Below are 19,726 nucleotides of genomic sequence, written 5' to 3' on the forward strand. Positions count from 1 at the left end.
GTAAACCTGAACCTGTGCTCTGAGGGATAGGGGAGGGTGGAGCTGGGTACAAGGGAGAGGATCATTGCCTCAGCCCTCATCCTGTCCACCTCCACGCCCCTGGCAGCAAAGGTCTCTTTACCATCGCCCCCTGCGGGAGAGCACAGGTTGGTTCACCACCAGTCACCACTTTAACTTGAGGTACTGTGAGTGCCTCGATGGCAAGAATTCTGTCCTTCAGCCATCACAGTACCTACAACAGTACCTGCTACATAACAGGAATTCAATCAACATTTGCTAAGTGCACCACAGTGAATGGGTGCACCCTGGCTAACCCCCTTCTTCCCTAAGCCTCTTAAATTCATATTTTTATTTCCATAAACTCCCAAATCATTTTTGTTGGCTTTAAATCATCTCCTAGATCTACCCTCTCCCATCAGATGTCCTGGAGTGAATCCCCAAGTCTTAGGTTATTTGTGTGACGGATGTTAAAGCACCTGAGAATAGCATGGCCAGGTGACCAGATGGGGGATGAGAGGTTGGGTGGTGGGGGATGCTTTTTGGGCAAAGCAATTGTGTGTACGAAGCCCACAGCCAAAAGGATGCTTTCATCTGCAGGTGAATGGTCACCGAATGGGGATGCAGACTGATGCCAGAAAGGGTCTTAGGGGAACTGACCCTAAAGAATCTAGGAAGATAGTGAAGCATTTGTAGCTGGATGAAAAATCTGCAATTAAATAGCATTTAGAGTGTTTATCTTGTACCAGGCACCAAGCTAAGCCTTGTGGCTACATTATTTCATTTAATCCTCACAACAACTCTCTGTGAGATGGGAATTAACCCCATTTTACAGAGGAGAATACAGATTGTGATCACGTCAGCAGCAAAATGGAGAATGAACTGGTAGGTTTGGAAAGAGGGCCAGTTAGGCAGCTGAGATGGTCAGGAAGGGGAGGACTGAAGAGTGAGTGGGAGGGAAGAGGGCTGGTGACAGGAGTGGGAGTTATCTCCGTTTTCATGCTTTGGCTGTGAAGGTCAGCGAGCTAGAAAGGGAACAAGCGTCAAGGGGAGTAGGTGGTGTTTTTAAGGTGCATATGATCAATACTTGTTTCGCTGCTCAGGCAAAGTCCTGGTAGAGAAGGAGAGGCTGCAGATATAGCCCAGGAGGGAGGCTGATGATGGAGGACTCTAAGGAGGTGGTGGACCATGAGACTCAGGGTATGAGTAACGTGAACCTCAGATGGGAGCAAAGGCACCTCTTCTGTGGGAGTAGAAGGGGAAGGGAAAGGACAGGGACAGGTAGAGAAGTGGGACTGAATGTGAGACTGTAGCCAACCTGCTGCTTGCCTATCCAATAGCCACGTGCTCCTTCTTCCTGGATGAAAGTCACCAACTATGGCAGGATCCACCATCCCATCCCCAGTGTGGTCCTGTGCTAAGAGGAGACCAGCCCCAGAGAATGATTTTTTTAAAAAATATATTTTATTAATTTTTTATAGAGAGGAAGGGAGAGGGATAGAGAGTTAGAAACATCAATGAGAAACATCGATCAGCTGCCTCCTACACACCTCTCACTGGGAATTTGCCTGCAACCAAGGTACATGCCCTTGATCAGAATTGAATCCGCAGGCCGATGCTCTATCCACTGAGCCAAACCAGTTAGGGCCAGAGGATGATTTTTGATTGGCTGGATCCAATTATGATCATCCAATTCCTATGGCTCAGGATTGGCTTAAGGAGGGAATGTGACCCAGTTTTGACCAGTGATACAGGACAGAATTCTGCTGGGAAAATATTTCCTCACTTTTTTCTTCTTTTTCTAAAGAATAGTTCATTGATTTTTAAGAGAGAGAGAGAAACATGATGTGAGAACATAACATCAATCGGCTGCCTCCTGCATGCCCCTTACTGGGGATCGAGCCTGCAGCCCATGCCCTGACCTGGAATGGAACCAGCAACCTCTGGGTGCAGGGGACCATGCCCAACCGAGCCACACAGGCCCAGGGCCTATTTCCTCACTCTTAAAAAGAGACCCCGGGAAGCAATAGCCTCTTCCTTTTCTTGGAAGACAGGGAGGGAGAGACACATGGAGCTGGGGCAGCCACCAGCTGGAGGGTGAAGATGACGAAAGAGGGCCGAGTGGAGAGAGTCACAGAGAAGTGACCCCTGAGCCCTGGCACTCCGTGCCGGGACCCATATAGAGGTTGCAATTGGAATGATCCTAATCTGTGAGACATATTGACAAATTATTTTTACATTTACAAAAAATTCTAAATGTCTTGGTTCAAAGGATGCATATTTAGGTGTGAGGAACAAAAGAGTAGATAAATGATACGGCCCAGCAGGAGTGGTTTCTCTCTACTTCTGCCAGAAGTCAAGATAAAGCGTGCTGGCAAGACACAAGTTGGAAAAGAGTTTGAAGAATGAAAGGTTGAGGAGCACCCAACGTATCACCCCAAAGAATCAGAGCATTTGATGAAAATGATGGAGTTCCTCAGCAAGGAGAGGAGAGTAGAGAGAGACTGTGCAAAGCATGATTTCCTTGTGTGACACCATAAAGATCATGGAGTTTTTTGGATGGTCCAGTATAGGCTTCAGAAGTCAACTGGAAGAAGGACCTAGAGCTACACTGTCCAATACGGTAGCTACTATTTACAGGTGGTGACTTATAGGTACAATATAGCCATTCCAAATGGACATGTGCTATAAATGTAGACTGCACACCAGAAAATGCATGTAAAATATGTTTGCAATAATATTTATATCATTTACATGTTAAAATGAGTTTTTGATATATTGGGTTAATTAAACTTAATATTAAAATGAATTCCACCTGTTTCTTCTTACTTTTTCAATGCAGCTATTAGAAAATTTAAAATTACATATGCAGCATTGTATTGATGGTGCTGAGCGAGATGGTTGGCCCCTGAGAAGCCATTGAATGGAGCAAGGAGATCCCATCCACGGAGGCTTTGGGGTGGACCTTCCCCGGTCTCCCCTGCCAGGAGGTTCATAGGCACATCTAGACCAGCTAATGTGCCTCCGAGGGAGCCAACAGTGGCGTTATCTGTGTCTAGTATGCTGTTTGCCGGGATATTAGTGGCCACGCAGCCACAGGGCAGCATGGTGGAAAGGGAGCAGCCAGTCATGTTCCCTTACCCAGTGGCCCTGAAGGCCCAGCGAGATTGAGAGCATTGCAGGTGCACAGGAATAGAGAGTTGTGTCGAAGCAGCATTAGGGCTTTCCCTGGGCAGGTGATAGACAAAAGGCCAAATACAGTGATTGGCAAAACAGTGTTTGAAATGGTAAGTCATGGGATCAAGGCTGGCTACGAAGAGAAATAAAATTGGGGGTTGGGTTAGGAAAAGAAGTAAAACTGGAGGTTGGTTGGAGAATGAGTGATTAGAAAAAAATTAAGGGTCTCAGGACTAAAGTCTTGCTGCAACTGAAGAGAAGTTGTGTTTCTGCAATTCACTTATTCACTTATATCTCACTTATCGTCCATCTCAGGCAGAGATAGACAATAGACATAGAGCTTCCTTTGGCCTCACAGGGTCTTGGTGTCGATCATATCTATTCTTGAAAATGCTCCTTTAAAAAACAAATAAGCAAACAAACAAACATTTCCACAAGCCACTCACTTCTGTGCCACTTACCGATTTGTCCCGGGAGATCTTCTTGAAGATAACATGGTGTGGTGTAGACTTACTGGTCTTGACGTTGGCGGCCATATTATCTGTCTCGGGCAGCTTCTTCCACCTTGGGATGTACGTTGGGTGTTAGGGGGCTGGAGAAAGGTAAAATCAATCCTGAATATAAAGTCAAGAGCATTCTGGGTAGAAAACCTACTTGTGAGATGCAGTACATCCATCAGACCTTTCCTGCTACTGCCTCAATCTCCATGTTTGATTTATAAATAGGGTCTTTGTCTAATTTGTGTTGCCCGGCAGTGTGCTACTTTTTAAAGCTGTGTTTTTATTTTTATTGCTAAGCCTCAAACATTTCTTTTTTTAAAAAAAATATTTTTATTGATTTCAGAGAGGAAAGGAGAGAGAGAAACATCAATGATGAGAGAATCATTGATTGGCTGCCTCTTGCACACCCCACACTAAGATGGAGCTCGAAACCTGGGCATGTGTCCTTGACTGGAATCAAACCCAGGACCCTTTAGTCATTGAGCAAAACTGGCTAGGGCCAGCAGACCTCTTAGTAGACCTCTTCAGGAAGTCTAGCTGGCTTCCAACGAGAAGGTTTTCTGTCCTAAGGTTTTCCGTCTTATGGCAATTAAAATAGAAAAGTTTCCGGAAAAGCACAACAGAGCCCCTTCACAAATACCATTTTCAAATGCATTGAATCCCCCCAAAAGTTCTGTGCAGCCATTTGTAGCCGGTGGTGCTTTCCTGTTCCTCCTCCCTCCTGCCCAGCTGCACCATGAAGAGGCCGTCTTAGCTTCTGGAGCTCAATGCCCTCCAAGTCTCCCCAACAAGCAAAGTCCATGGAAGCTACACGGAACAGGCGAAATGGGGACAGACTGACTCCATGAAAACCTGACTCCTTGCCCTAACTGGTTTGGCTCAGTGGATAGAGCATCGGCCTGTGGACTCAAGGGTCCCAGGTTCGATTCCGGTCAAGGGCATGTACCTTGGTTGCAGGCACATCCCCAGTGGGGAGTGTGCAGGAGGCAGCTGATCAATGTTTCTCTCTCATCGATGTTTCTAACTCTCTATCCCTCTCCCTTCCTCTCTGTAAAAAATCAATAAAATATATTTAAAAAAAACACAAAAAAACCTGACTCCTGTCATCCTGGCCCTGGCTCTTCCCTGTGCCTGCCCCAAGTGTCTGAGAAGGCTTGTGCAAGGGCAGTCACATACCTTGTGCAACCAGTGGCTGGGCTCAGGGGAGAAGGTCTCTGTGCCCTCGGGGTGGCAGCCAGCCCTCGCTGTCTAACCAGATGACCCCAGAGAGGCCCCTGGCTGACGTGTGTGGGGAATTTGTAGGGGATCTGGAGTGGGGCCCAGCACCCAGGTCTGTGTCTCAAAGCCAAATCCCATGTAAGGAGCAGGGTGAAAATTGGATTAGTGTCCAGATGGGTGAACTGGCCGTTTCAGCAGTTCTAGGCATTAGGCCAGGGTCTCCATCCAGAGGGGCTCAGATGCAGGAGCTCCCCCCCTCCCCCAGCACTTGAGTGGGGAGGGCCTGGAGGGAGGCACAGTGGCTCAGAGAAATCGGCTTTTTATCCTAACCCTCTTTGGGTTCTGGAAATAGACTGATTATCCCTGCAAAGGACAGGGGGTTTTCGAGTGCTTAACACACTTGATTAAACTCAGCAGGCAGCTAATACAACCTTGGGGGCAGGGATATAAACAAAAAGGTCAAGGAGAAATGTCAACCTCAAGATGAACCCCTGTGCTAGGCAAGCCAAACTAGACAGGTCCCTCTCTTCCAGCCCGTTGTCCTATGGACTAGTTCCTGAGTCCCCAGTGTCTCTGGAATCTGTCCACAGCTCTCTGGGCCCAGAGCCTCCCCCAGAGTCCACAGCAGCCACCTTGCTTCCCTGCGGTGTCTGACTGCACCATCTACCTCCACCCTCCAGGCCCTTCCAAGCCCTGCTCTGGACCCCCCTGCTTACCATGTCCCATTGCTCTCAGGACACAGGCACACATCTTTAAAACTCTCCCACCTCTCTGCATGGTCCTGAACCCCAGTCCTACTGTTCTCTGTGCTGGAACAATTCTCTCCTCTCTTCACCTCCCTGACTCAGTCCCTCTTCAGATTCCAGCTCAAGAGCCCCTTCCTCAGGGGAGCCTTCCCCATCCTCCAGGACTAGGTTGGAGGCACTGCACTTGACACTTGCTCTAGGCCAGGGGTCCTCAAACTACGGCCCGCGGGCCACATGCAAATACAAATATTATATTTGTCCCCGTTTCGTTTTTTTACTTCAAAATAAGATATGTGCAGTGTGCATAGGAATGTTCATAGGTTTTTTTTTTTTTTAAACTAAAGTCCAGCCCTCCAACGGTCTGAGGGACAGTGAACTGGCCCCCTGTTTAAAAAGTAGGAGGACCCCTGCTCTAGGCTTTACCAGGGCAGGGACTCAAGCTGCTGCATTTCCCTCACCTTTGGATCCCAGTTCCCAGAACAGCTGCTCCCAAGAACACCCAGGGAGTGAATGGATGGCACGACGTGGCCACTAACCCATTTACTCACATGCTGGACGTTACCTGGTGTCTGGGAATGAAGGGAGTATATGCAGAAAGCTTGTTTGGGGTGTGAGCATCTATCAAAACATGCCAGTGGCTTCCCGCCTAAGGTGATAATTTCTGCGAGGTCCTGCAGGACCTGGCTTTCCTGCTGTCAGACATTATTTCTCACCGTCTCACCCACTCAGCTCGTCCACTGGCCTCTTTGCTTTTCTTCAAACCTGCCTCAAGGCCTTTGCACTCACGGTTCCCTCTTCTGGAACACTCACTCTTCCCACCGATAGCCCTTCATTCCTTTGGGTCTTCACTTCAATGTCACCCTATTCATCTACATCCTATTTTATACCCTTTCCCAAATCTTTTATCCTCCTTCTCTCCATATCACTCATTGTCATCTAACATACAAGAGAATTTACTTTCTTAATCTTGTTTATTGTCTGCCCCCCTACACTTCATTATTAGAATATAAGTTCCAAGGGTTTAGAGCTTTTTAAAATGTTTTTACTTATCCCATCTCCAGCATTTAGAATAGGGACCTTAATATTCTTTGAGTGAATCAATGAGCCATTGGATTGCAACAGTGTAATAGCTGGCAATAAACTTGGGGGAAACTTTTTTTTAAAAAATATATTTTATTGATTTTTTTAAAGAGAGGAAGGGAGAGGGATAGAGGGTTAGAAACACCGATCAGCTGCCTCCTGCACACCCCCTACTGGGGATGTGCCTGCAACCAAGGTACTACATGCCCCCCGGGATAGAACCTGGGACCCTTCAGTCTGCAGGCCGAAGCTCTATCCACTGAGCCAAACCGGTTAGGGCGGAACCTTTTTTTTTTTTTTAATTTCTAAGGGAGAAAACTTCTTTTTAAATAGAGGAATGTCAGCTAATAAATGTAAAACAAATGATAAAATTAGAAAAACATCATTTGACCAACTGATTATATTAATTATGACTTTTAAAAAAATATATATTTTTATTGATTTTAGAGAGAAGGAGAGGGAGATAAATATCAATGTGAGAGAGAAACATCAATCGGTTGCCTCCTGTGTGCACCCCTGACTGGTAACCAAACCTGAAATCTGGGCATATGCCCTGAGTGGAATCAAACCGGCAAACCTTCCTTGCAAGGTTATCAACTTTTTTTTTTTCTGTTAATCCTCACCTGAGAATACTTTTCTATTGATTTTTAGATTGAAAGGGGAGAGGACAGGGAGAGGGAAAGGGAGAGGGATAAGAGAGACACATTGCACATCAATTGCTTGCCTCCCAAACATGCAACCTAGGTACATGCCCTTGACCAGGAATCAAACCCGTGACCCTTCAGTGTGTGGACCGACACTCTAACCACTGAGCACATTGGCCAGGGCAGGTTCTCAATTTTTGATATTAAAATATTGTGTTTCTTCCCCCTTCTTTATTGAGGTATACTTGACATACAACAAAATTTACTCATTTTCAATATACAGTCTGATGAGTTCAACTACCACTATGATCAAGACACAGAACACTTCCATCACCCCAAAGTTCCCTGGCCCCCATTTTAGTCAACTCCTCCACCAACCTCCTCTGCCACCCCCTTCCCCACAACCCAGGAAAACACTGATTTGCCTCTGTCATTAGTTTTGCATTTTCTATTATTTATGAACTTTAAAATAGTAGAGAAGAGTTGCCAACCCGCCCTGGCCAGGTGGTTCAGTTGGATGAAGCACTGTCCAGTACACCAAGAGGTTTTGGGTTTGATTTCTGCCCAGGGCACATACCTAGGTTGCAGGTTTGATCCCTGATCAGGGTGAGTATGGGAGGCAACTGATTATCTCTCTTTCTCCCTCCTCTCTTTCTCAAATCAATAAACATCCTCAGGTGAGGATAAAAAATTTTTAAAGTCGCTATCTTTCTCCTACAATTCTTTTGGAAATTTACTGGTCTGTGAATTCTCAAAGTCTGGCCACCATGGGCTCTAACAATACTTGTTTCTCTGGAGTTGGCGTCCTGTGAGATGAAGCTAACATGCCGTGTTTCCTCTCCTGCCACCAATCCCAGCCCTGGCTTGTGGGGGTGGGGATGTTCAGCTAAGAAGCTTATGGGCTTTGGGGCAAGGTTATCATCCAGGGGTTCATTAGGGCACATGCATGAGGAAAGCTGGTACACTTTGCTGACCATCAGCTACAGAATGAAAGCCTTGTTCTTCAGGGCCTTCGTTTTACTGAAGCAGAGTGCTTGAGAAGTTTGAGGCAACTCTATTTATGAAAAGTGCCAGAGAATGGGAGCTTTTAAAAGCCACCTTAATTTCAAGATGATCTTAGTCAATGGACCTGGGGAATAGAGGGCTGTTATGGGTTGGGCTGCTTAATACCTGAAATCAGTGAGCCTCAGAACCCAGGACTCCAGTCTGGGGCTGTTTGTACAACATGCTCCTGCTGCATGGAGAACAGGAGCATCATGTACATTCTCGGCACGTTGCCTCAAGATGGACATTTGAAATCTGTCTTGGGTTAGGACCCCAGGGTGGCAAAAGGGTTTCAGTGCCCATGAAAAATAAGCACCTGTGTTCTAATTATAATAGTCACTTCTGGAGATTAGATTAACTTGGAGCAATGGAGAAAAGTAGAGTGGAGGCTGGTTTGGTTTTCTCACACTTCATGCTTTTTCAAAGAAAGGTGGTAGTGATTTCCCCATCCCTGAAAGCATTCAACAACTTCTTGTGGCTATTGTAGAAGAGATCCAAGCAAGGGATGGGGTGTAGACTAAATGCTTTTCAAGCGTCTCTGCCCACTTGAGATACCATTTATAATTTCATTTTTTAAAAATACATTTTTATTGATTTCAGAGAGGAGAGAAACATCAATGATGAGAATCATTCATGGGCTGACCTAGGTTGCAGGTTTGATCCCTGATCAGGGTGAGTATGGGAGGCAACTGATTATCTCTCTTTCTCCCTCCTCTCTTTCTCAAATCAATAAACATCCTCAGGTGAGGATAAAAAATTTTTAAAGTCGCTATCTTTCTCCTACAATTCTTTTGGAAATTTACTGGTCTGTGAATTCTCAAAGTCTGGCCACCATGGGCTCTAACAATACTTGTTTCTCTGGAGTTGGCGTCCTGTGAGATGAAGCTAACATGCCGTGTTTCCTCTCCTGCCACCAATCCCAGCCCTGGCTTGTGGGGGTGAGGATGTTCAGCTAAGAAGCTTATGGGCTTTGGGGCAAGGTTATCATCCAGGGGTTCATTAGGGCACATGCATGAGGAAAGCTGGTACACTTTGCTGACCATCAGCTACAGAATGAAAGCCTTGTTCTTCAGGGCCTTCGTTTTACTGAAGCAGAGTGCTTGAGAAGTTTGAGGCAACTCTATTTATGAAAAGTGCCAGAGAATGGGAGCTTTTAAAAGCCACCTTAATTTCAAGATGATCTTAGTCAATGGACCTGGGGAATAGAGGGCTGTTATGGGTTGGGCTGCTTATACCTGAAATCAGTGAGCCTCAGAACCCAGGACTCCAGTCTGGGGCTGTTTGTACAACATGCTCCTGCTGCATGGAGAACAGGAGCATCATGTACATTCTCGGCACGTTGCCTCAAGATGGACATTTGAAATCTGTCTTGGGTTAGGACCCCAGGGTGGCAAAAGGGTTTCAGTGCCCATGAAAAATAAGCACCTGTGTTCTAATTATAATAGTCACTTCTGGAGATTAGATTAACTTGGAGCAATGGAGAAAAGTAGAGTGGAGGCTGGTTTGGTTTTCTCACACTTCATGCTTTTTCAAAGAAAGGTGGTAGTGATTTCCCCATCCCTGAAAGCATTCAACAACTTCTTGTGGCTATTGTAGAAGAGATCCACCAAGCAAGGGGGGTGTAGACTAAATGCTTTTCAAGGATCTCTGCCCACTTGAGATACCATTTATGATTTCATTTTTTAAAATACATTTTTATTGATTTCAGAGAGGAGAGAAACATCAATGATGAGAATCATTCATGGGCTGCCTCTTGCATGCCCCTGACTGGGGATTGAAGTGCAACCTGGGCATGTGCCCTGAGCAGAATTGAACCATGACCTCCTGGTTCATAGGTCGATGCTCAACCACTGAGCTACACTGGCCAGGCCAGAAACACTTGGTTTCTGCAGCCCAGAAGTCTTGCATGGGGTGCTTTATCATGGCCACTCTCCTCTCTGGATGCCCCATAGGTGATGAGTTTCAAGACTACATTTTAAAATGTCCAGTTCCCCAAGAACACAGTTGTGAAGACACAGGCAGCTCTGCGCACCTTGGCACACTATCATCCAGGGGTTCATTAGGGCACATGCATGAGGAAAGCTGGTACACTTTGCTGACCATCAGCTACAGAATGAAAGCCTTGTTCTTCAGGGCCTTCGTTTTACTGAAGCAGAGTGCTTGAGAAGTTTGAGGCAACTCTATTTATGAAAAGTGCCAGAGAATGGGAGCTTTTAAAAGCCACCTTAATTTCAAGATGATCTTAGTCAATGGACCTGGGGAATAGAGGGCTGTTATGGGTTGGGCTGCTTATACCTGAAATCAGTGAGCCTCAGAACCCAGGACTCCAGTCTGGGGTTGTTTGTACAACATGCTCCTGCTGCATGGAGAACAGGAGCATCATGTACATTCTCGGCACGTTGCCTCAAGATGGACATTTGAAATCTGTCTTGGGTTAGGACCCCAGGGGTGGCAAAAGGTTTCAGTGCCCATGAAAAATAAGCACCTGTGTTCTAATTATAATAGTCACTTCTGGAGGAGATTAGATTAACTTGGAGCAATGGAGAAAAGTAGAGTGGAGGCTGGTTTGGTTTTCTCACACTTCATGCTTTTTCAAAGAAAGGTGGTAGTGATTTCCCCATCCCTGAAAGCATTCAACAACTTCTTGTGGCTAGTGTAGAAGAGATCCAAGCAAGGGATGGGGTGTAGACTAAATGCTTTTCAAGCGTCTCTGCCCACTTGAGATACCATTTATAATTTCATTTTTTAAAAATACATTTTTATTGATTTCAGAGAGGAGAGAAACATCAATGATGAGAATCATTCATGGGCTGCCTCTTGCATGCCCCTGACTGGGGATTGAGGTGCAACCTGGGCATGTGCCCTGAGCGGAATTGAACCATGACCTCCTGGTTCATAGGTTGATGCTCAACCACTGAGCTACACTGGCCAGGCCAGAAACACTTGGTTTCTGCAGCCCAGAAGTCTTGCATGGGGTGCTTTATCATGGCCACTCTCCTCTCTGGATGCCCCATAGGTGATGAGTTTCAAGTCTACATTTTAAAATGTCCAGTTCCCCAAGAACACAGTTGTGAAGACACAGGCAGCTCTGCGCACCTTGGCACACACCGGTGATCTGGAACTTCCCCACCCACCCACTCTGGCCCCTCTGTTTCCCCATGTCCACACAAAACGTCCCGTGTGCTATCATGTGAAGATCAGAGGGGCTTTACAAGACTCTTAGGATAAAGGCAAGTGTGCGTAGTCATCACACTTGATTTACTACACTATTGTGGGCAACAACTTAGGAAATAGTTCATTAAGATGTTTTAAAATTCTCAACTTCTGACATGTTAATGCATGCATCAAAGCTGACAACACTGACAAGGGAGCTCACTAGCTATAACCACCCAGGAGTCCTTTGCCCACCTCCCACCCTCCAACGGAACCAGTAGCACAGGTAGGGTCCCCGATAACCTCAAAGGTGGCAGGGTGAAGACCATGAGTTGGATGGAAGCCATACTCCACTGCAGTGAGTCTACACCATCAACTCAATCTTGGTGGCCAGGTGACTTGAAAAGCTTCAGTGTGGATGAACCTCAAATTGAAACTTTTTTAAAAAGCAGAGACAGCAGGAATGCTCCCCTCCAAGTTCAAAGAAAATAGGATAATCAAAGGCTACTGCAACGCTTACTTTGGGTCTCCTTTAAAAATGACTCCCTTGCCTGATTGGGGGGCTTGGTAGGTGAGCATTGATCCATGAACCAGGAGGTCATGGTCCAATTCCCAGTCAAGGCACATGCCCAGGTTTTGGGCTTGATCCCCAATAGGGGGCGGGCAGAAGGCAGCCAATTGAAGATTCTCACTCCTCCTCTCTGAAATCAGTAAAAACATTAAAAAAAAAAGAGACTCCCACTTGCAAAGGGTTTCTTCAGCTTTCTGGAGAGTGCTGCCTGAGACGTCAGATCTTGATGGAATCTTGACTCAAGCTGCTGGGCCGAGCAGATGTTTGGCCAACTCCTCAGTAAACACAGTGTTGTGATGCAACTGTCTTACGGGGGATTCCAGGGAGATCCTAATTGTTAATGCAGAAGGATGCTTGCTAGGTATCTGAGCTGCCATTTAAAAGTCACTCCTCAATGAGGTAATTCATGCCCCTTCAACAAAGAGGAGCCTGGAGACACGGAGAGTTCATGATCAATCCTGTGGACAAAGTCTCCAGTGCAGGGCCCAGGAGCTTGTCCTGCTGCCTGTGGAGCCAACTGCAGCCCGTGTGCTATCATGTGAAGATCAGAGGGGCTTTACAAGACTCTTAGGATAAAGACAAGTGTGCGTAGTCTGTGCTTTAGTAAGACATCACACTTGATTTACTACACTATTGTGGGCAACAACTTAGGAAATAGTTCATTAAGATGTTTTAAAATTCTCAACTTCTGACATGTTAATGCATGCATCAAAGCTGACAACACTGACAAGGGAGCTCACTAGCTATAACCACCCAGGAGTCCTTTGCCCACCTCCCACCCTCCAACGGAACCAGTAGCACAGGTAGGGTCCCCGATAACCTCAAAGGTGGCAGGGTGAAGACCATGAGTTGGATGGAAGCCATACTCCACTGCAGTGAGTCTACACCATCAACTCAATCTTGGTGGCCAGGTGACTTGAAAAGCTTCAGTGTGGATGAACCTCAAATTGAAACTTTTTTAAAAAGCAGAGACAGCAGGAATGCTCCCCTCCAAGTTCAAAGAAAATAGGATAATCAAAGGCTACTGCAACGCTTACTTTGGGTCTCCTTTAAAAATGACTCCCTTGCCTGATTGGGGGGCTTGGTAGGTGAGCATTGATCCATGAACCAGGAGGTCATGGTCCAATTCCCAGTCAAGGCACATGCCCGGGTTTTGGGCTTGATCCCCAATAGGGGGCGGGCAGAGGCAGCCAATTGAAGATTCTCACTCATCCTCTCTGAAATCAGTAAAAACATTAAAAACAAAAAACAACAACAAAAAAGACGACTCCCACTTGCAAAGGGTTTCTTCAGCTTTCTGGAGAGTGCTGCCTGAGACGTCAGATCTTGATGGAATCTTGACTCAAGCTGCTGGGCCGAGCAGATGTTTGGCCAACTCCTCAGTAAACACAGTGTTGTGATGCAACTGTCTTACGGGGGATTCCAGGGAGATCCTAATTGTTAATGCAGAAGGATGCTTGCTAGGTATCTGAGCTGCCATTTAAAAGTCACTCCTCAATGAGGTAATTCATGCCCCTTCAACAAAGAGGAGCCTGGAGACACGGAGAGTTCATGATCAATCCTGTGGACAAAGTCTCCAGTGCAGGGCCCAGGAGCTTGTCCTGCTGCCTGTGGAGCCAACTGCAGGGGTAACAGAAGTGCATGGGGCTCTCAGAACACAACTCCCCAAGTTCTGAAGACACCCTTTTCCTGTTTAAGAATTGCAAATGACAGGAAGCTGGGACGTTCAAATTTATAGGCAGTGACAACCTGGACTTAAATGAACAAGGAGAAAAAGACACCAGGAAAGTATTTCCATTACTTACAAATGAATAAAAGCCAGGAAAATAAATAAAAGAGCTCCCGCCCCCTCCTTAGGATAAAGGAGAATAAAAGAACCACCAAGAGACATGGAGTTTGAAAAGTATATAACAGATTTCTTTTTTATTTACAATCAAGTTCTGTTGGGCAACACAGTTAAATAAATAAAAGATGTGCCCTGGCCTGTGAATTTCAACTCCCCTCAACTCGAGCTCTCTGAACAGAAAAGAGAAGATGAAGGTGGGCAAGAGGGAAGGGGAGTTCTGCCCCGTGGGAGGAAAGGCACTCCTCATCCCCCACCCCTCACCAGGCTCCAGCACTCACACCAACATCTGTCCAGAGAGCAAGTATGGGAGGGAACAAATAAAGTGCAAATTAGAAAGTGATAAAAATATTGGTGCAGGGCCCAGGAGCTTGTCCTGCTGCCTGTGGAGCCAACTGCAGGGGTAACAGAAGTGCATGGGGCTCTCAGAACACAACTCCCCAAGTTCTGAAGACACCCTTTTCCTGTTTAAGAATTGCAAATGACAGGAAGCTGGGACGTTCATATTTATAGGCAGTGACAACCTGGACTTAAATGAACAAGGAGAAAAAGACACCAGGAAAGTATTTCCATTACTTACAAATGAATAAAAGCCAGGAAAATAAATAAAAGAGCTCCCGCCCCCTCCTTAGGATAAAGGAGAATAAAAGAACCACCAAGAGACATGGAGTTTGAAAAGTATATAACAGATTTCTTTTTTATTTACAATCAAGTTCTGTTGGGCAACACAGTTAAATAAATAAAAGATGTGCCCTGGCCTGTGAATTTCAACTCCCCTCAACTCGAGCTCTCTGAACAGAAAAGAGAAGATGAAGGTGGGCAAGAGGGAAGGGGAGTTCTGCCCCGTGGGAGGAAAGGCACTCCTCATCCCCCACCCCTCACCAGGCTCCAGCACTCACACCAACATCTGTCCAGAGAGCAAGTATGGGAGGGAACAAATAAAGTGCAAATTAGAAAGTGATAAAAATATTGGTGTTTCAGTCACTCGAGGAACCAAAATTTTATACACAAAGAAAATGGGAAAGAAATGCTTTAAAAAAAAATGCCCCAGGCCAGTTTCCCTGGCCTCAATCACAGCTCCTGAAATGGAAGGTGATATTCATTCCCCGCCTCCTGGAATGGGCTTCCTGCGCTCCAGCACTGAGGGCACTGCACATGAGCTTGGCACAGGGGCAGTGACCTGGAGCTGCTGGCTCCAGAGATACACCCGAGTCCCAGCAGCTGTACCCAAAGACCGTGGCATGCACCCACTTTCTTGGAAGGGACAGATGGGTCTAGGAAGACACCTACTCCTGCAGCACACACACACTTCTCTGGAAAAAAAGGTTTTTACACTTCCTCTCAAAAAAATATTTTGTAACCAAGTTGAGATTTATGTTTTGACCAATAAATAGATATGTAGAATCAGGAGTTTTGAAGAACAGTTACTTTCCAAGAATTGTTTAGGAGACCTAAGAAAATTCCAACCGTAATCAGGAGATCACACTAAGAGCTTCGGAATAATGATACGAACCAGCAGGGTGGATGGCAGTCCCATGTCTCCTTGGAAACCAGGGCAGTCCCTGCGGGCTACCTGAGGACAGGGGTAATCCTGTTTGGGTATCTGTTAATCCAATGATTAAAGCAAGTTCACCAGGAAAATGATCCAAGGCGACAGGATATGCGTTGGCCAGAACTGACTCTGAAGGGAGAAATAAGCGGGAGGACCCTCCCGCCACACACACGTGGGGTGCTGTTGGCACTGCCTGTGCTGCCTGCCCCGCTGAGGTATGGACGGTCAGAGCTAGTAGTGTTTCCCACAGAATGGAGGCAGCGACCCACCTCTGCTAAGTGGCTGCAGAGGCAGCGTCATTCCTCCAGGTCATTAGAGACTGCAGCCCAAATCCTCAGAAGTCCTGCTCAAGGAAAGTCGCCTGGCTGGCTCTTCTCTGGAGGTCAAAGCTACACCCCACATGCCACCTGCCAGGACAGAGCTGCGGCCCGAGTGCTTCTCCGGCTTCGGATCTGCTCTCTCCTGAGGAGACTCCGTCAGTATTCTGACCACAGCACAGCTTTGCTTCCCTTGTCCACACTGACGATGTGGGAGCCGGAGGGGGACCATGCCACCGCATTGATGGACGAGCTTCAAAGGGAGAGGTCAGAACATCTGTGAGGCCTTAGTGAGCTCGGCACCAGGCTCCCTTGCTCCTGGGGGTTGTGCTTTCTCCACAGCTGTTTTACTCACCCGGCTGCTCCCGCTCACAGGCAGGCACTTAGTAAAGAGCAGAAAAATGCAGGAGGAACCCTGCACTGTGTTTTAGGAAGCAGTTTGGGAATGAAAGGAGCAGGCCCGATCAAGTCTACCCTAAGCGAACAGCTCTGGGTGAATGAAGCAGAGAGGGACAGGACGACTGACTGAGGAGTAGAAATTGTCACTGCTTTTGAGGCACAGAGAGAGGTGGTTATGGAGGAACCCTGGGACTGTGTTCTAATTAGCAGTTGGGCCTGGGTGGATGGAGCAAAGCTAAGAAAAAAAGGAGCCTAGGGGAAGACAAGAGAATGTTTCTCTACTCTTTTCTCCAACAGCCACTATTCTGATTGCTCAAACCGGAAGATTCTGTATAAACATACCAGCAGAGCACTGCAGCAGGCTGCACTGGGGGGACTGGCTGCTTCTCTCCACTAACCTAGCTCACAGCAGAGCACATGAGTGCACACTGCCCTCGTGGGGCAGACTCAGGTCCATGCCTGAAGAGAGCATGACTCCTGGGATGAAGTCACAGGACCCGCTCACAACCTCAGAGGGGCTCCAGGGGTCATCTTACCCATGATGCTTTGAAAGGACCTTCTCCACTTTCCCAGAGAGCACACTCCAGACGTAGAGAGAGCCCTCCGCGGAGCCTGCTGCCACATAACTGCCGTCAGGGCTGGAGAACACAGAAGACAGGAAATGGTGTCAACCCCCCCGCTCCCCAGCATCCTCATGGACCTTCTGGCAAGAAGCAATGTTTAGTCTTCATTTATGAGACAAACACAGGACTGGTCCTGTATACCCAAAAAATCAGAACTTGACACTCACGACTGTTACACCAAAGCTATTTCACCCTGTTATCTTGGCCTCACCCACCCAATGAAGAATAGTGCCACTATGTTACTTCTTGAGGCCACAAGTCCCTCACTATCTCAGACTCCAACTCAGCACACACAGGGAGATCAAGTCAACCCCTGAATGGCGACGGGTTTCTTTTGTCTGGCAGACTGCCTGGTCTCGCATGGCTGTGAAAGTAGGAAAGAGAGAAGCATTAACTGTGGAGAAGTTTCTCTGTGATGCTGGAACTGTTCCATGAGACTTTCCCACACTTCCCTAAAAGCTCTCAAACAGCTCTTCTCTAAATGCATGGAGAGATGTGAACCTGCTGTGCCCAGCAAGAACCAAGTGGGCAACCAGTTCATTTTGGTACAATCACGAAGGAACAGGAGGGAGGAAGGACATGATAGTGACCTCTAGCACTGAATCTACAGGTTCACTCCTGGATGCTCGGCTGAGACACTATAAATCTGGCCCTAAAAGCTCTCAAACAGCTCTTCTCTAAATGCATGGAGAGATGTGAACCTGCTGTGCCCAGCAAGAACCAAGTGGGCAACCAGTTCATTTTGGTACAATCACGAAGGAACAGGAGGGAGGAAGGACATGATAGTGACCTCTAGCACTGAATCTACAGGTTCACTCCTGGATGCTCGGCTGAGACACTATAAATCTGGCTCACTTTCCCAGCGGGAAAATGCCCATGCTTAACCTTTGTGATGAACCAAGCTTGGGGGTGAGGTGGGGCAGAAGGAGCATCACCACTAACCTGAACACGACTCTCGTCCAGTCAGAGCCACACTTGAACCCAGGAGCACTGAAACAAACAAGAGGGCACCGTCACCCCGAGAGCTCAGAGTACACAGGGTCTGAGAGCAAACCGGGGCCTCTGGTCTTCATGCAACCCTCAGGAGCCCCAAACCAGCGTGGCTTTAGTTACCTAAATGTCTGTCTGACAGCATTTATTCGGAGATCGATAATTTTTAGCAGGTCATCACGGGAGCAGCTTAGGAGTTCAGTTCTTTCTGGGTTTAAGTCCAGGGCAGTAATCTTCCCCAACAGCTCCATCTCTCGGATGATAGTCTCTGACCTACCAAAGAGATGGAAAGTCTGAGAAAATGTACCACAGAAATGTCAGACTTCCCCATCTGAACCAGGATGGCATGCCATGGAGCAGAGAAGGGGAAAAGGCAAGTCAACCAGAATGCAAAGCTCTTCCAGGCAGTGAATGTGTTCCCAGCCTTATAAAAATAACCAGTGTTGCTTTTATTATCTTTCCATCAACAGACTCTATGGTAATAATTTTGAGAACTAGAACTCTAAATCTGGTAAGGATTCATTTCCCTGCCCACTTTTGGAACCATACGATAAATGCCAATCGGAGCTTCTGATCAGCATGTACCAACCAGGGCTCCTATCCAAATATGGAGAAAGCTGTGCTTTCTCACAGTCTCCCTGCCACACTAAGTTCAGCTCAGGGGCCCCCAACTTCTTGGTGATACTAGATGTGAAACTGGGACTCCGGAGCAGTCACCACACTCTGCAAGGCCCTCTCTCTTTCACTCTCTAGAATCTCACCTGGGCCCGTCCATAGCCAGGCCTGTGAACAGAAATCCTGGGCAGGACCCTGTTGCTGATGCAGGTGAAGGAGGTGCAGACCCTTCCGCAGGCATTTTGGTGTACTAGTAAGCGATCAAGGAGATGATTTCCTACCACAAACCATAACTAAGTAAGAGTGTTTTATCTTAGTGTTGGTAAGTATGTGGCTGGAGGCAAGACACTTCACTGCCTTGGAACTCGGGCCTGGACCCGTCCATAGCCAGGCCTGTGAACAGAAATCCTGAGCAGGACCCTGTTGCTGATGCAGGTGAAGGAGGTGCAGACCCTTCCGCAGGCATTTTGGTGTACTAGTAAGCGATCAAGGAGATGATTTCCTACCACAAACCATAACTAAGTAAGAGTGTTTTATCTTAGTGTTGGTAAGTATGTAGCTGGAGGCAAGACACTCCACTGCCTTGGAACTCGGGGTCTTCATCTCTTAAATTAGGGGCCACACCAGTAAAACTTGAAGTGATGTCTAGGAGTCAGGAGCATCATTCCAGGCCTTTCAAAGCCTCATCTATAGCCATGGCTCTTCACGCCCCATTCTGTCCACAACTGCTCAACAACTGGGCTTCTGCCCCAGTTGCCCTCCCTTCAATCGGATCACCAACCACCTCCTATCAAACCAGCCTCATCCAACTGGACTCCTCCTGCCACCTGACCCCGTTACTCCCTTAGCCGTGGCCCATCCGCAGGACTCTGGCTCTCTTGCCCTTTCTAGTTCCTCTTCCTCAGACGGATCCCTAAGTGCTATCTTCTTACTGCTTTACGTGTGTCTGAGTAATCTGTTCTCATGCCTCCAAAGTCCTCTCCTGAGGACTTCCAACCTCTTTCAAAAATTCTGCTTTTGTTTTTCCAAATGTCTATTAGAAACCACAAACTAATGTCCTTAGCTGAACACATTCTCTGCACCCTCTTCCTGAACTTGTCATTTATTGTCTTGCTTTAGTTTTCTCCTTCCTCACCTTCACATTCAACTTGTCACCAAGTCCTGCCAGAATTCTCACTCAAGTGGATGCCCACCTTCTTCCTCCACTGCTTGGAGTTCAGATCCTCATCAACTCTACTGATTTCCCTCTAAAAGTGC

The 19,726-nt window shown here is 47.0% G+C and overlaps 2 protein-coding genes and 1 long non-coding RNA gene across 15 annotated transcripts in view; all 3 read right to left on the reverse strand.

The window, feature by feature from the left end:
- SAG (S-antigen; retina and pineal gland (arrestin)) overlaps positions 1–15,881 on the reverse strand; it is a 37,283-nt gene extending 21,402 nt beyond the window's left edge. Inside the window, exons 1-3 of one of the 10 annotated variants that reach the window (XM_014530590.1) lie at positions 4,768–4,846; positions 4,315–4,526; positions 3,636–3,766 (exon numbers count right to left, since the gene is read on the reverse strand). In XM_014530590.1, the coding sequence (XP_014386076.1) occupies positions 3,636–3,710 (75 nt within the window). In that variant the 5' untranslated portion in view covers positions 3,711–3,766; positions 4,315–4,526; positions 4,768–4,846. The other 9 variants (XM_014530591.1, XM_014530592.1, XM_005882940.2 and 6 more) reach the window with 9 other exon arrangements.
- The window catches only part of ATG16L1 (autophagy related 16-like 1), a 30,471-nt gene continuing 25,385 nt past the window's right edge, over positions 14,641–19,726 (reverse strand). For 3 of the 4 annotated variants that reach the window (XM_014530588.1, XM_014530586.1, XM_014530585.1), the window contains 4 exons: positions 17,978–18,127; positions 17,807–17,854; positions 16,778–16,879; positions 14,641–16,095 (listed from right to left, as the gene is read on the reverse strand). In XM_014530588.1, the coding sequence (XP_014386074.1) occupies positions 16,002–16,095; positions 16,778–16,879; positions 17,807–17,854; positions 17,978–18,127 (394 nt within the window). In that variant the 3' untranslated portion in view covers positions 14,641–16,001. The other variant, XM_014530584.1, reaches the window with a different exon arrangement.
- Positions 17,213–17,800, reverse strand: LOC106724188. The gene is made up of 3 exons (XR_001359937.1): positions 17,704–17,800; positions 17,566–17,568; positions 17,213–17,502 (listed from the first exon to the last, which is right to left on the reverse strand). It is a non-coding gene; the product is annotated as an uncharacterized LOC106724188 (long non-coding RNA).

This window comes from Myotis brandtii, unplaced genomic scaffold (genome assembly GCF_000412655.1).
Source record: "Myotis brandtii unplaced genomic scaffold, ASM41265v1 scaffold744, whole genome shotgun sequence".
Taxonomy (NCBI): Eukaryota; Metazoa; Chordata; class Mammalia; order Chiroptera; family Vespertilionidae; genus Myotis; species Myotis brandtii.